General features: G+C 38.4%; 1 protein-coding gene across 1 annotated transcript in view; it reads left to right on the top strand.

Annotated features, from left to right (window-relative positions):
- LOC140741711 (A disintegrin and metalloproteinase with thrombospondin motifs 19-like) overlaps nucleotides 1-17,311 on the top strand; it is a 370,470-nt gene that overhangs the window by 262,365 nt on the left and 90,794 nt on the right. Inside the window, exons 16-17 of the mRNA XM_073072007.1 lie at nucleotides 13,766-13,846; nucleotides 16,198-16,355. Of these exons, the coding sequence (XP_072928108.1) occupies nucleotides 13,766-13,846; nucleotides 16,198-16,355 (239 nt within the window). The remainder of the gene's footprint in view (nucleotides 1-13,765; nucleotides 13,847-16,197; nucleotides 16,356-17,311) is intronic.

Here is a 17,311-nt window from a genome sequence, read left to right as displayed (position 1 = left end):
CTACCAGCATTAAAAGAGTTATCAAAGTAGCTCCAGAACTGAATGCCAGTTGCTCAGACACCACCCAAAGTGCAGAGAGTTTTAAAGTTAACGGTAAGCATTTTCTCCAGCATGTTCCTGCTGGGGTATTCATTCATTGATGCCTCACAGGTGACACTGTCAATGGTGCTTATTATTGGAGGTGCATATATGTGCAATACTGGGTGCTCAGGATGGATGAGGAACATGGGATAGGAAGCAAACGTGTCCATCAGTGAGGAGCCTATTCCCAGAGTCTTCAAAGATGCCCCATCCTCTCTGGACCTCTCTAGTTGACAGTGCATTTGTGGCTCAGGTTTTTAAAGAGATATGTGATATTCTGTTAGAGGACTGCCAGCCACACACTTGTTTGAACTGCTATCTCCATTGTGGACAATTTATCCCTCCTTGAATCGGTGCGGAGTAAAGTACCAAAAACATTTTTGCATTATTCCAGACTTGGTTATCGCCAATATCATGAATGCTTTTGCCGGACACCTGATTTGGCATTAGTGTTAAACGCAATGATGTTTTCATGCATCTGTTAAAAGCCCAGACCAGATCCTTTACAAATTTTGAAGTAGAGTTATCCACCTCTTCCATTAAAGAATACTCTCTGAGCCTCAACAGTGACAAAGAGGCTTACAGGAGTGATTTGGATCTGCTGGTTGAGTGGCATCATAATATCAGACTTGGTCTGTAAGACCAAGGGACTGATGCTGGACTTCAGGAAGGTCAAGTCAGGAGAAGGCACAGCAGTCCTCATTGAAGGGACAATGTGGAAGGGATGAGCAGCTTCATGTTCCTGGGCATAGACACCACAGAGGATCTAGCCTGAGCCCAACACCTTGATACAATCTCAAAGGAGCATTCCAGTGACTCAACCTCATTAGGAGCTTGAGGATATTTTATGTCATCAAAGACTCTTATAAATTTATTCAGATGTATGGTAGAGAGCATTCTGACTGGTTGCTTTGCTACCTGGTATGGAGCCTCCAATGCATTCGATCACAAGAAGCCGCAGAAGGTTATAGATTCAGCGGTTTCCATCATGGGCACAAGCCTCCTCCCATCAAGGACATCTTCAAGGGATCTAGATTTGAACATCACCAATAGTCTGTTTCAACCACTTGACATTATGGCCAAGAAAGCTCACCAATACCTCTATTTTTTCAGGAGGCAAAGTCAATTCAGCGTATCCCTATTAACTCTCACCGATATTTTAATATGTCAATGCACCATAGAAAGTATTCTGTCTGGGATACATAACGGCTTGGTATTTCAACTGCTCTACATATATCTGCAAGAAACTGTAGAGTTGTGGATACAGCTCAACACATCACAGGTACCGTTCTCTCCTCTGGTCTCTCTCTATAATACCCACTAACTTCAGTGAAGCAGCCAGAATAATCAAAGATTCCACCCACCGTGGATGTTCTCTCGTCTTCCTTCTCCCATTGGGTAGAAGATAAAAGCTTAAAAATATGTACCACCAGGCTGAAGGACAGCTTCTAATCCCGCTGTTATTAGACTCCTGAATGGACCTCTTGTACGATAAGATGGACTCTTGGCTTCACAATCTACCTTATTATGATCTTGCACTTTATCATTTCTGGCACTTTATCACCTAATTGGGGAGAGCCAACATGGCTTTGTGCGGGCAGGTCATATCTTACCAATTTGGTTGACCTCTTTGACAAGGTGACAAGAGAGGTTAATGAGGGTAGGGCAGTGGATGTTGTCTACATGGATTTTAGTAAGGCATTTGAAAAAGTCTCTCATTGGAGGCTAATCAGAAGATTAAGGTTCTTGGGGTCCAGGGCGAATTGGCTGTTTGGATTCAGAATTGGCTTGCACGTAGAAGAGGGAGGGTAGTGGTTAAAGTGACTTATTCAAGCTGGAGGCCTGTAATTAGTGGAGTTCCGCAGGGGTTTGTGCTGGGACCTGCTCTGTTTGTGATGTATCTTTGAGGAGATTACAAGTAGGATAGATAAAGGAGATGCAGTGAATGTTGTATATTTGGACTTCCAGAAAGCCTTTAACAAGGTGCCACACATGAAGCTGCTTACCAAGTAAAGAGCCCATGCTGTTACAGGAAAGTTACTAACATGGTTAGAGCCTTGACTGATTGGTAGGAGGCAGTGATTGGGAATAAAAGGATCCTTTTCTGGTTGGCTGCCAGTGATTAGTGGTGTTCTGCAGGGGCCAGTGTTGGGACCACTTCTTTTTATGTTGTATATAAATGATTTAGATGATGGAATAGATGGCTTTGTTGCCAAGTTTGCAGATGATACAAAGATTGGTGGAAGGGCAGGTAGAGTTGAGGAAACAAATAGGATGCAGAAGGTCTTGGACAGATTAGGAGAATGCGCAAGAAAGTGACAAATGAAATACAATGTTGGAAAATGCATGGTCATGCACTTTGGTAGTAGAAATAAATGTACAGACTATTTTCTTAATGGGGAGAAACTCTAGGAATCTGAGATGCAGAGGGACTTGGGAGTCCTGGTGCAAAACACCCTGAAGGTTAACTTGCAGGTTGAGTCAGTAGAGAGGATATTGAAAGGCCTAGACAGAGTAGATGTGGTAAGGATGTTTCCCATGGTGAGAGAGTCTAGGACAAGAGGGCACAGCCTCAGGCTAGAGGGACACCCTTTCAAAACAGAGATGCGGAAAAATTTCTTTAACCAAAGGATGGAGAATTTGTGGCATTTGTTGCCACATGTAGCTATGGAGGCCAGGTTGTTAGGTGTATTTAAGGCAGAGATTGATAAGTTCTTGGTTGGACATGGCATCAAAGGTTATGGAGAGAAGGCTGGGAACTGGGGTTGAGTAGATAGAAAAAAAAAGGATGAACCATGGCTGAATAGCGGAGCAGACTCAATGGGCCAGATGGCCTAATTCTGCTCCTATGTCTTATGGTCTTATGTAAATAAATAACCTGGATCAAAATGTAGACAGGTGGATTAGTAAGTATGTTAATGAAACTAATATTGGTGGAATTGTGTTTGGTGTAGAAGACTAGCAAAGAATACAGTGTGATATAGATCAGTTGCAGATATGGGCAGAGAAATGGCAGATGGGGTTTACTCCAGATATAAACGAGGTGTTGCACCTTGATAGGGCAAATGCAAGGAGACAGAGCACTGTTAAGGGCAAGATCCTTAACAGTGGTGCTGAGCAGAGAGATCTTGGGAGTCAAGTTCATAGCTCCCTGAAAGTGACTACACAGGTCAATAAAGTGGTTAAGAAGGCTTAAGGATTGTTTGCTTTTATTAGTCAAGGCATTAAATTCAAAAGTCAAGAAGTTATGTTGCAACTTTATAAAACTCTGGTTGGGCCACATCTGGAGAATTGCGTACAGTTCTAGTCGCCCACAATACGAAGGATGTTGAGGTTTTGCAGAGGGTGAAGAAGAGGTTTACCAGGATGCTGCCTAGTTTAGAGGGCATGTGCTATCATGAGAGGCTGGACAAACTTGGGCTGATTTCTCTGGAGTGCTGGAGGCTAAGAGGAGATCTGAAAGAGTTTTATAAGATTATGAGAAACATAGATAGAGTAGACAGGGAGTATCTGTTTCCCAGGGTTGAAATGTCTAATAAACAAAGTGTATGAATTGAAGGTGAGAGGGGATAGGTACAAGGGGCATGTGAGGGACAAGTATTTTACTCCGACTGTGGTGGATGCATGCAATGTGTTGCCTGATATGATGACAGAGGCAAATACATTAGAGGCTTTTAAGAGATGTTTGCATAGGCACATGGATGTAAGGAAGATGGAGGGATATTAACATTGGGCAGGCAGGAGAGATTAGTGTTTGGGTATTTTTTGAATTGCTTTTTAGCTGATCGCCACGCCATTATGGGCCAAATAGCCTTTCCAGTGTGGGCCATAGCCTGTTTCTGTGCTGGACTGTTCTATGTTCTATATTTATCTTTGCTGCACTTTTTCAGTCATTTTTACTCTTCATTCTGCATTGTTATTGTTTCTTATCTTATTTGAGCTCAGTGCACTGTGTAATGGTCTGATCAGTATGAACCAGTATGCAAGACAAGCTCTCCACTGCATCTTGGTGCATGTGACAATAATAAACCAACATCAAAACAACAAATTTCACATCATACAGTGATAGTAAACTTGATTTGAGTTCTGCTTTTCCCCATGCACAGATCCCACTTCCAAGCAAATGTCTTTGCAAAGTTGCTTTGTACAACGGCAAATGTCAAATCACAAAACAATGTACCTTCATCTTCACTTTCTGGATATTTAACCCCCCTGGCCAGGTTACAGTTTTTGACCGCTTTGTAAGGAGACACTTTTAAGATGGGACTCATGAGAAGAGTTTATTCTCATGGGTGCAGGAATGGTAAGGTGAATACAAAGAAAAACTTGCTTGCAACAGCATCACAGATGCACAGGTACAGATAACACAAAGAATACAAATTATATGTTTGATACACTACATAAAAATTGTACAAAATGTAGCAAAAAGACTGTGCAAATACAAGACCCCAATGCAAAGAAATGCAAAAACACTATTAGAGACAGATCCATGGTAGAGGCAGTCCATAATATTGCTTTGCTGAGATAGGGTGAGGGGTTGTGCAAGTTGGTTCAAAAACCTAATGTCTGTAGGAAATTGGCTGTTCTTGAACATGGTGGTGTTGAAGCTCATGCTTCTGTGCCTTCTGCCTGATGTTAGCAATGTGAAGAGGGCACGACCTGGGCATTGGAGATCCTTAATAATAGGCGCCGCCTTCCTGAGGTAGCACCTCAAGTAGATGCTTTCAGAAGTGGAGGAGACTGTGCCTGAGATGAACTGGATTGTGTCCTCAACTCTCGACAGCATCCTGCATTCCTGTGTGTTGGAATTGCCATACCAGACCATGATGCTACCAGCAGTGCATCTGTTGTAAGTGCATACTTGCACCATCTATGGCTAAAAAATCAAATTAAATAGTGGGATGATGGCTGTAAGAAGGGATATTTTATATGACCTAAAGTGGTCTCAGTTCCACAGATCGCCATCGATTCTGTCATGGGTGCCACTCTAGTGGATAGCACTTGGCACTGGTGCTAACAACAGAAGCTCTCCTCTGACTGTGTACTGTGATACAACTGCATATCAACTGTTGGTTGGCTGCTGCTGTCTATAATTATGCTCTACCAGGGAGAAACAATGCTAGTGATTTTCATGGACTGTGTTTGAGTGACCCAAGCGTGATGGTTTGTTAACAGTTGGAGAACGCTGTGAGGTTGAGTGTATCTCTCTGAGTATGGGAATGTAGGTGGGGTGTGACAGAAATGTTGTCTCTGTCACCTGATTGACTGAGGTAGTTGCTCAATGATGGATAAAAGCAAAATATAAATGAGCACTGGGAGGAACTCAGTGGGTTAGGCTGCACCTGTGGATAGACAACATTTCAGGTCAAGACTCTTCATCTGGTCTGGTAACTGATGGAGATCCGGTCTGAAATGAATGATGTTTTGGTGAGATTAATCTCACCAAATTGCAGTCATTAATCTTGACCCACAAATTTTTGAGTTTTTCAATGCTCTATCAAGTTCCTTGCAACTGCACACCCATTTAATTCCACTGCTGACTCATACCACTGATTTTTCAGTTTGCATCCAAAGGGCTTCCTAGTCCCTGAGTATAGATGGAATCTTTTCATGACTCCTACTCATCAAATGAAGCTTCTTATGCCCTATTGGAAAGTCCTGACACATACCTTTCCATGCCTCATTCTATCTCTAGTCAACCTGTATTGATCCTTGAAATAACTTAATTATCTTCATAAATTAACTTAATAACGTAATTATCTATCTGCAGTCTGAACACCTCTTCCCCCACTCCATAGGAAATATGCGCTAGTTTTAACCCAAACAACTAACTAGACTAACTAGAACTGATGTTAACTATTCATGAAATTTGGTTTTGTATTGATGCACTTCCACAATTAAGTATATGATTTGATGATTTGACATTTTTAAACTTCCCTTATATTTTCCTTTCCTTGAACTTGTTAATTTGTGAGTATTGAAATCTGTTTCAGCAGATTAATTAAAGCCTGTGAGAGACAAATATTAGGTTGATGTGAATTCATTTCTCCATTTACTTGGTCAAAGTCCCTTGCATATATTTTGTAGAAAATAGTCAAAAGGTAAATAAGTTGCCCAACCAGTCACCAATTTATTATGAAATGCATTTTAAAGGTGGCAATAAAGTATGTGAAATTATTGCTCTTAAAACTCCAGAGGTCTCAGACTTTTATTCTGCTGTAGTCTACCTGCACTGATGATTACACTGAAAGTACTCTGTTTGTTTCATAAATACTAGTTCCTCTCCAGCTGTTGGAAGTACGAGCATTAAAGAATTCTGCAAATTTTCCAAAGTGAAAAGGAATTGTCTGCAACTAGTGGAGCAATAATTTAAATCCTTGACTTATCTGGACTATCTTTACTTTCATAACTTGTAATTTACCTTCACTTTCTGCCTGCATTTGTTTTTGTGCTACACATTTATGCTTTCCTAATGTCCACTGGCCTCTCTCTCTCTCACTGGCCTGTATACCCACAACAAACTCAAAATCCAAAAAAATTCCTGATCTATATTGCCTGACAATTTACCGAAACTTGATCTTAAAATTCTCACCTTCCTGCTGAAACCATCTTGTCCCCCTGTCTTCTGTGACTTCATAAAGCTTTCTGAGAGCATAGGCTTCCTGGAATATTGGTATCTTAGCCAGCCATCTCCCCGGAACCCATCATTAGTGGCATTGCCTTCAATCATTTAGGCCCTGAGGTGAGGAATTCTCCATTTCTTCACCTATTCCCTCCTCCTTTAAGATGTTTAGCCTGGTGACAATTTTTACCAGACTGCATTCCAATAAAGCACATTGTATCATTTAAGTAAATAGAGAAACAAGTTGTTATACATCAGAAACAAAGTGGGACTGCATCTCAACAGGTCACATTTCTTCAGTATCGCACCTTACTAAACTTTAGTCCTCAATGTATAGTAACGGCCAGACAGATTATTCAATAGATAATTTGCAACAAAGTGGTTAGATTTTTAAATGTATGCTGATCAATTGAAAATTTTGAATGATATATTGCAGCAACCTGGTCAAAGTTTGATGAAGTGGAACATGTGCAATGTAACCCTTCAGGGTTCAGAGTGAAAAATTAATCTTAAGAGTAAATGCTTCTTAATGTAACACAGATGGGATGTTCCATTCCTGCTGTCTGGCTTGTTATAAATGCAGTGACTGGATTCTCAATGGAATAATTTCCACCTCAATGCATAACACAAACATGAGTGATAGAAAAGGTGACTGGTATCAATAATGAAAGCTTTGTTAGGCCTGAAATGATTCTGAAACTAAAAATCGTTCCCCAGTGCAGTAAGAATGCACTTTAAAAACTGTGTTAAGGAGAAAGAAATCTGCAGAGACAAAGCATTTATGTTTGAAGTTAGAAAACTTTCAGACAAAGTTTATTGGTGGATAATATGATTTATAAACTGAAAGAACAAACGTATTTTTTTGAATTGCGTTAGTGTCTGCAGATTTTAGATTGCATATACCGGTAGAAGTGCAATCACTTGAGGCGAGTATGATGTTCTCCTAACAGGTTGTCTATTGGTGGGTTCTCAAGTGGCTGTAGAGGCTGACCTGGATCCACACGTTGTGCTGCAGTGTGGGCAAGAGTAAGCGGTGGTTGTGGTTAGTGGCCGGCTCGTAGTTTTTTAGTGTTCTCTTTTCACCACTGCCACTTGTCTCTTTGGCACAGGGGAGGTTGTTCTCATGTAGCACAGCTGCCCCCTTGAACAGATTTCCTCCAGGTGTATCTACTGAGTGCAATATCTTCCCAGTCCTTAGATGTGATTTTGAATTTCTTCAGGCTGATTTTGATGTTATTGACCTTCCTTTAACAGGGAGTCAAGATAACACAGTGCATCTACTGCACAGCAAACACCATCTTGCATTTCTATGTCGGTCTTAATGTAGGACTCCTCAAATATGTTAGCAGGCAGATTTTTAACACTGTAACATCAGAGATTCTGCGGCAGATGCCCAAAAACATGGTTAAAGAGGTAGGAATATCTTGGAAACTGATTTGGAGAGACTTTGAGTGAAAATTGTTAAATTTAGTGCATAGGTAACTGAAATGACCATTGATGGGGAGGCCAAAATCAAATAATCAAGACACCAGTCTGGGAGCTGTTTTGGTTACTACAGCTAAGGTTACAGAAATTGAGCGAGGTGAAGCTATTGCAATTCGAAAACAGGGCTGGGAATGTTGAAATCAATGCTTAATCCACAGCAAACATAAGAATATTGTAGTTGTCTCAAGTGATTGCATTTCTGCCAGTGTATGCACTGTAATTGCACAGGGGTGATCGATGAATAGGAGCTGATACAATTTAGGAAATAGAAGATATTTGGATAAACTTGGGTTTTTAAGGAAGGATATAGAAAAAACATCTGACCAAACATGCGTTGCATTTAAAGTTAAGAGGTAACAAAATCACTACTGGTTGTTCCGGTGATAATAGGTTGAAACAGAGGCAAATCAGAAACACGAGATTCTGCAGGTGCTGGAAATCTTAAGCAACGCATACAAATTGTTGGAGGAACTCAGCAAGTCAAGCAGCAGCTATGGAGGGGAATAAATAGTCTCTGTGTTGGGCTGAAAGCTTTCATCAGGACTGGAGAAGGAAGAGGTCAGAAGCCAGAAACGCAAGGTGGGGGGGTGGCGTTGGAGTGCAAGCTGGTAGGTGATAGGTGAGGACAGGTGAGTGGATGGGTCCGGAAGCAAGCAATGTTATAGAGATGGTGGCAGGTATTCCTTGTGTGGTAGTGCATGTATTGTCAGAAGTTCAGCAGGTCATAAAGAATGTGATTGTGCCTCAATAAATAAGTACTGGGGTTAAATCAAGGGCTGCTAGATGGTGCTGCTCAAAGGACCGGATTCCACACTGTATCTGAATAAGTAAATAAATCAACCTCAGGTAGTTGCCTGAGATTGGATTGATGGGGGCAGTTGTTTATGGTGGAGACTTAAGCTAGATTAATGGAGAGGCTAAAGGACTTAAGAGAAGTGGTTACAGAGATGGTGGTGCAAAATGACAAGACTGAGTTTCCAGTAATGGAGTGCAAGATGTAGCAAATGGAGAAGGTAAGTGCTAGATAACTTTATTCTTCCCAATGTCAGTTGGAAGGAATGTTTGTCCCTCCAAATAGTGAAATTGGTGCAGTTTATAAAAGGATCAAAGTTAGACCTATTTCAGCAAAACCGACTGCAACATCGCTTACTTCTACTTACACAGAGAGAATAAAAGCAAGGGAAAGGATTTGGGAAGATTGGCCAAGGGATTTTTTTTTGGTCTATGAACTGCAATGAACTTTCCCATTGCCAAGTACTTACACATAATCAGCCAATGCAATCAACAGCTCACTACATGAATATTCATGTCTGTTCTTATAACCTGTTGAGGCACTGCCTTTTCCATAACATTTCTTCTGACAAATAATTAAAATTTAACTCCCCATTACCATTATCATTCCTGAAAACACAAGGCTATAATTGAACATCGGAAGAACCTGTCTATCAAAGTTAATAAATGGTAGTTAAAGTACAAAGAAACAGAGCTGCTTGATTAGCTCCCTGAAAAACAACGATTGTGTCCCTGCTTTATTTTAATAGTGTTTCCTTTGAAATTTTCAATGGTATTATTGAGTTATGGCAGGCACTTAAAATTGGCAAGTAATTTTCCCAAGGCACAAACTGATGTAAGGTTGTAGCTGTCAAGGTACACTATATTAAAAGTGCAGTAAATTTTCAAGCACTCCAGTGCAATTTTTATGATGGTCTAAATTTAGAGTCGGAGTATATACGTATTTTTGAAGAATAATTGTCTAGTAATTCAATCCCAGTCAGTAGTGCTAACAGGATATCTAGTAGCATCACCACGTTCTATTCCAACTCTAAAGTTCATTCCATTGAATAAATTTGGAAGATAAGAGTATAATCCACTGTTATTACTGAGCATATTGTACTGCTTAGTGCCATGACAAGGAATTTATTTCTAGTTGCAGATTTTTTAACATGAACATATAGAACATCTTAATTAGCTCCAATTCCTTCACAAACTCCATAGAATAAAAAGAAAATACTTTTCTATTTTCATATCCTGACTGCAGACTTTTTTTTCTGCCTACTCAATGGAGCAAAGCAAATATGATAAAAGATCTTACCTTTCATTTATAGTCTTAGAGTTATGCAACACAGAAACAGGCTCTTCAACCTTCTGATCTACGTTGACCAAAATGCCTATCTAAGCTCGTCCCAGTTGCTGCATTTGGCCCATGTACCTCTAAACCTCTCCTATCCATATAGGTTCAAGAATAAATCCTACCCCTTAACCATCAGGCTCTTGAACAAAGGAGATAACTTCACTCAACATCACTTCCCACAATGACTCACTCTGAAGGACTCTTCATCTCATGTACTTATTAATTATTGCTATTTGTTTATATTTGTATTTGCATGATTTATTATCTTCTGCATGCTGGTTGAACACCCTAGTTACATGGGCTTTCATTGATACTGTTACAGTTATCATTCTATAGATTTGTTGAGTATGCCCACAAGAAAATGAATCTCAGCATTGTATATAATGACATATATGTACTTTGATAATAAAGTTTACTTCGAACTTTCATCCTGTCAACATTTCTTTTAAATGCTTTTGTACCTACCTTAGCCATATCCTCTGGCAGTCCATTCCACATGCACACTACCCCCTGCATGAAAAAGTTATTGTGAAAGTGAAATTACATTTGGACAATTTAAGATGTGATATGGGCTCAAGATAAAGGAGATCTTGTGGATGTGCTAGTTTCCAGAAAACTTTTGATAAGCTGCTTGTCAAATGAATAGTGTGGGGAACAGAAACTCATGGTATAGGAGGTAATACTGACATGAATAAAAGACTGGCTGGCTAATCAAAATGGGCATAAACAGGTCTATTTCTGATTGGCAGGGCTAACAAGTGGTATGCCATATGAGGGCTCAACTTTTAACATCTTAAAGAAATTATTTGGATGAAGGCACCAAAGGAATGATTGATTAATTTGCTAATGACACAAGGGTAGATAGGAAAGTGTGTTTAGAAGAGGGCATAAGAAAGAGTTTTATCACAGGATTTTTGGAGGCAAGGCTAACGATGAACTTAAAGCGATGTGGTGCCTCCACCAAAGCAGATATACAAGGATCAAAACTGACAACTGCCTTTAGAAGCTGAAAATTTTTCATATTTATGAAGAAATTAGGACTTGAGTTTGTTATTTGGAAAACACAGAAGTCTTATGAAAGTAGTTAATCACATTTTTAAGCTTGTGACAAGAAATCATTTCCATGAGAACTTTCAAAGTTCATTTATAAGGCTTCCAAAATGGAATCAGCTGGGAATAGTTTAGCAAGAGGGACTTGCTAAACTTCCTATGTGATAATACTGAATGTGAACAGAACCAAAAGATGAGCAATGTGATATTATTCCTGCCCTTCCACCAGTGCATGTTAAGAAAAGTATCCTCAATAACAATGGCACAAAAATGCATCAACAGTCGATGCTCCACTCAATTTTGGCTGAATGTGGCATAATGATCTTAAAATAGGACATAATTAGCATCTAATTGATATCTATAATGACTGCAGATACTGGGTCAAGAGAAGTCAAGTTATCAGGCGTGGACATTCAATCTAGAAATTTATCCCCCAAAGTTTTCACACAAGAATCAGTGAGGCTGAGACAACATTTTTTTTTTCTATTTGGTATCTCCTTCGGTTACCTAACTTAGAAAAGAACTAGAGATATCACAGTTCTGATAAATGGTTCATTTCCTCTTTTCTAGACTGATTGAAAATTATCCACCACCCTCAACTTTAGCAATTCATACCTGAGCACTATATTTGCTTACAATCTAGGAAAATGCATAGACATGTAATTTGGGATTAGTTTTGATAAATTAGTAATAAAATGGCAAATACTCTTGGAATTAAGTTCAAAATTTAACTAAAATGCAATATGGTATCGAATGGCTAGAAATCCACTATAGTAGGTTGCTCTCATCTTTCCAGTGGTACTCCCTATTTGCTTATGTATATAAGGATAATCTTCTTAAGGATGGTTGTAAAATATGCATGTAGAAAAATGAAGAATGCACTAACAGGAGCTACCGTAAATTATTGTTGGTTGTTGTTATATTGGGCATTGTAAATTAAGATTGGTCATAATAAATGCATATTCAATAATAAAAGGTGTAAACTAAGCAAGCAGTTATTTATTGGAATAATAGAGAAAAAACAAAGATAATGTATGTAAAATATTGCAAAGAGAAAGAAGGTGAAAATATCTGTGAGGAATTTGTTAAAATTAATTAAAAGGTGCACTAGATTGGCCTTTTCCCTCAAACTAATTGCTGTGGATTCCTATATCAACAAGAGATGGCAGATCAGCTAAGACACTTACCTGTATGTACTGTGTATTTCTCAGCAGTTATCATTTTCTTTTATGCTATCAAGAAATTTAAAACATAAAATGTATCTGTATGTTATCCCAATATTCAGCTTAGACCTGTCCACTGTTTTTGTTTCTACAAGATTGCACATTCAAAATAATAACATAGCAATCTCAACACAACTCTAAATGTGTATTCAGTAATATTTGTTATAGATGGTTGTTATTTAATAGATATTTTCTTGATTAAATTTAAATGCATTCCTGTAAATGATGAGGTATCTGGTAAGCATTGGACCATATTTATATTTACATCAGTTGTTATGTTTCATTTTGCACACTTAACCAAATATTTATAATTACTCAAATCCATACATATGTTTGGATGCAATTCTAATGATAGACCAGCAGCACTTGCCTCTGAGGTCAGAAATTTGGGGGTTTCTGTCCCACTTGAGTGGGTCAGAATAATTCTTCAAGGCAGAACTTTGGGAGCCCAGCACTGTTGGAAATATCATCTGTTAAATGAAACGTGGTTCAAATACCCCATCTGTCCTACTTGCCAATGCTCCACAATTCTTAAATTTGCTTCTTCTATCAGCAAAATTGCTTCTCTGTCTTTTTTCCCAATTATTTATCCGCTGTCCTCTAAGAAGATCACAGCCTTGTTGTAGATTGCAGGCTTGCGTGCCTCCATGACCTGGAGAGCTATGCTGGCTAGAGTTAGGGCCTTGTGCTTTGGCTCTTGGTAGGGTTACCCATGCCAAACAGGGCAAAGGGTAGAGGCCAGACTAAGAGTGGACCACTGGACCTCCAGATTCAGGGGTTCAGCTGATGGCTAAGCTGTTACAGAAACAGTAATGAATAATCCTTCTACATCTAAGTGCAATGATATTCCTAAGACTCCACCTGGGACTTGAGTGACTGACAATAGTGAAAACCAAGAGGAACCTACTGAGATGATAAAGGAAGCCCTGAACACCACCAGAGATTGAGGACCTTCATTGCTGCCCTAAATGCCAGTGGCATAATGGGCAGTAAGTAAGTTGTCACCTGTAATATGTAAATAGCACTATATATCCTTCATACTTGCCAAGTCTTGACATCCATTTGAACTTTGCTATAATCCTCTTCATTGATTATTATATTTGAGTCGTCTGCAAACCAGGGTTCCCATACTCTTTTCCCAACCACTTTCTAATGTTTGTGTTTTGTTTACAGGCTACGTGGAAGCTCTAGTTATACCTGCAGGAGCGAGAAGGATTCGAGTTGTTGAAGAAAAGCCAGCCCATAGTTACCTTGGTAATTGACACTTTTTGAGCTAACTGACCAACATCTTCACCATTAATAAGAAAATCCCAGTGAAGTACTTCATTGTATTTTTTCAAAGACTATTTATTTTTGCAACTATCCTTTGTTTTCATTCTTTATCTTCTAAATTGCCATCATGACAGGACGCAATTTCAATATCGAAGGAATGCTTTAGTGTACAATCCTTTGACCAAACTTTATTTTCATTAAATCTATATTAATGTAATTATTCCATATTCCATCAATGTGACTTTATAAATAATGTATATGGTTTTGATTATTCCAGAATAACGAACACAAAAGTTAAAAATCTTAGGGAAACTTTGAGTATCATATTGCATATCGCTAAGCACTATTATTTTTTGGAAATTGTGCTCATATCTGCCAACTTCCACAGAAATTGAATCTATATTCCTAATTGTGCTGGGATAAGCTATTTTCTTCAAGCAAATGTTCTTACTTAATGGCCAGATTTATACGATCTAATTAAAGGAACAAATAACAGAGTGGTGGAGAGGTATTAATTTACCTGTCTGTTGAACAGGATGTGATACAAAGGTGAATTGTCCACATTTCTTTTGAAGTATGTAATACCAAAGGGAGTTTACATCCTGGAACATTTCACAATAGATTCTTTGCTCAAATGAACATGAACAAAAAAAAACACATTCACAGTAAGGATGTCTTGTTGATATTATTATAGTATCAACTCTTACATAATGTTTTTGAAGTTAGAGGCAGGTATTTAGAACTACTTAACTTTTGTAACAGGTAACCAGGAGGTTATGATTCAGCCCACCTCTTTATGAATGTTTATCCACCAAAGTTTGTTTCCGTTTTATATTATTTCTTTTCTTTCTTCCAGGAATTCTCAGTTCTTAAATAGACTGTACACTTATCCCAAAACTTTTTCTTTAATTACACTCAAAAAACCGCATGAAATAGAATAAAAATCATTAATATTGACAGAGAAAATCTTACACTCTGTTAGTATTTTCAGAAATATAATGTATCTTCAGTAATGCTTCATTTTCACCTTATATAAGACAATAAAATGAGGCTTTAATAAAAAATGTCATTAAATGTGTACAGTGCTTTTGAAGAACTTAGAAATATCAAAGAATAAAATATAAGTTCACATAATTTAAGACCAAGTCTGACAATGATAGAAATAGTACAGTGTTAAGCTGCTATGTGACAGCATGAAATAGTTTATCAGTAATAGTTTATGGGTATCCTCAAGGTACATATGCAGACTTCCTCTATTAACCAAAAGACGTGATTAAAACAGACAACATCTATGGTGTCAATTAATCATTTGGGAAAACCATAAAGACCCTGTATGAAATTTACTACTTACAACCAGGTGTTTGCCATGTGCTGTATCATAATGTCCTCAAATTATGGTTGCATTTATTGGATTATCCGCCAAACAATGGACTTTTTGAAACTGATTTGCTATTAAAATAAATGGTGCTAGTCTAAGAGCTCACTCCTCTCTCAATGCAGGAAGCAATTTCCTCAATGTTATATCATTCATTGGTTGCCAAGTAAATCCTCAGCTCACGTGCATTGGCCTGCTTACAAAGTCATGAAGGAAACTGAGATGTTTGCAGCAAAATTCCATTGGAATGTGTTGCATTTACTGCATGTGGATTTAGAAACAATCACATTGCAAAATGCCACACTTCTGTGTATTACATGCTTAAATTTCAGGTTTTTTTTAAAAAAAGAAGCATTTACAAAAGAAAGTCACGGTGTTACCACAAGTTCTGAAGAACCTGTCCCTTTTATGTCCCCTTTTCAGCCTTCCTTACCGGTGTACCACCCTACCAGTGAGTCCAGTGATGAGAACCATATGCCAGGATGCCCGTGTGATTTTGAATGATACATTTGTGATCAACAGATGGCACATTCTGCTCATGTAGAAGCTAACATTAGCAATGTTTACAGGTCTCCTTTGTCATATTAAAAGTTCCTGTGCAAGCAGGTCCCTAGCTGGGACCAATAATAGAAATATTCCAGCCTGGTCATCTTCTAGTAGTAGGCTTATTTGTTGTGATAGTTCTCCCTCAAGTATTGCATTCTAGCTCCATCTTACATCTCCACCACTAGATCACCCTCCCTGCCCCTTTTCAGTCCTCAGATCATGCATCATATACTGGCCATAAAAGGAGGAATGAAAATCGTTCCTATTAATAAGTGTATTCATCTCACAGGGTGCACCTTGACAATTTTAAATACACCTGTGCTCCTTCAGTACTCAAACTACACTGCAATTTATTGTTTCCATCATTAACATTTTTGAATGTTTATCTTCTAAAATGTAATGTTTCTTATAGCTCTGCGGGATACCAGCAAACATTCCATTAATAGTGACTGGAAGATCGAACATCCAGGAACTTTTAACATAGCTGGCACAATGGTGCATTATGTTCGAAGAGGATTTTGGGAAAAAATTTCTGCTAAAGGTCCAACCACATCTCCTCTGCATCTTATGGTATGGTATTTGAAATGTCTGTCTTTCTCCATTCTGTTTTTTTGTGCTCAAAGTTGCTCTCGATAGAATTTGTAAAGAACTTATAATCTTTTTTTAAAATTCTAGGTATGATTTTTGCAAATCAGCCGGGATAATCACTAAAGCAAACTCTGTATTTGGGATGCTCTCAGTAGTTTTGTTGAACAATTTGATCCATAATAATCAACTGGATGAACAAAATGTCAATATTACCATGGAAAGGCAACACAAAGAGTCTTTCCTATTTGTGACTTATTCAATTAGTCCCCATTTCCTTGCATTAAATCTTGCCTCTACCTTATCTTCTATAACCATTCCTGATCAAAAAAACACATAAAATTAGATTAAAGTAATCTAGTCTTCTTTTGTCAATTATCTTTGACCTCAAACAATTCTGTTGCTGGTAGAAATGTTTTATTCTTATTTAACCAATAAAATCATTTTGATTTTTTTGTACCTTCCGGAAATGTCCTCAATAACTTCATGGGAGCAATTCTACCTTCCATACTCTCATCACTTACATAACTGAGACAGTCTATCTCTACGACCATTCTGGTAAATTTCCTCTCCAGCTTTATGAAGGACTTAACATCTTTCCTAAAGGGTGGTACCAGCACTGAACTCAAGCAGCAATTTTTAAAGGTTTAATGACATTTCCAGCATGTTTTGTAACAACTTACTCAGCTGGTCATTCTGTCTTTCCACTCAGCCTGCATCGCCTTCAATGTTTTGTATTTTTGTATTTGTTATATTAATTATCTTATTTCTTTGTAACAAACCACATCATTTTGCACCTCTCTGCTTAAGTTGTAGCTGCCACATGCTTGGCTATTTCAGCAGTGTTGCTACATTCTTGAATTCACCGTCCTTCTCATAATGTAAGTGGTTTCTGACTGAAGTATCCCTTCTTGTTCTAACACACACAAAACGCTGAAGGA

The sequence above is a fragment of the Hemitrygon akajei genome, chromosome 2 (genome assembly GCF_048418815.1).
Source record: "Hemitrygon akajei chromosome 2, sHemAka1.3, whole genome shotgun sequence".
NCBI lineage: Eukaryota > Metazoa > Chordata > Chondrichthyes > Myliobatiformes > Dasyatidae > Hemitrygon > Hemitrygon akajei.
The sequence above is the reverse complement of the archived record's forward strand: the minus strand, read 5'-3'. Positions and strand labels throughout refer to the sequence as shown.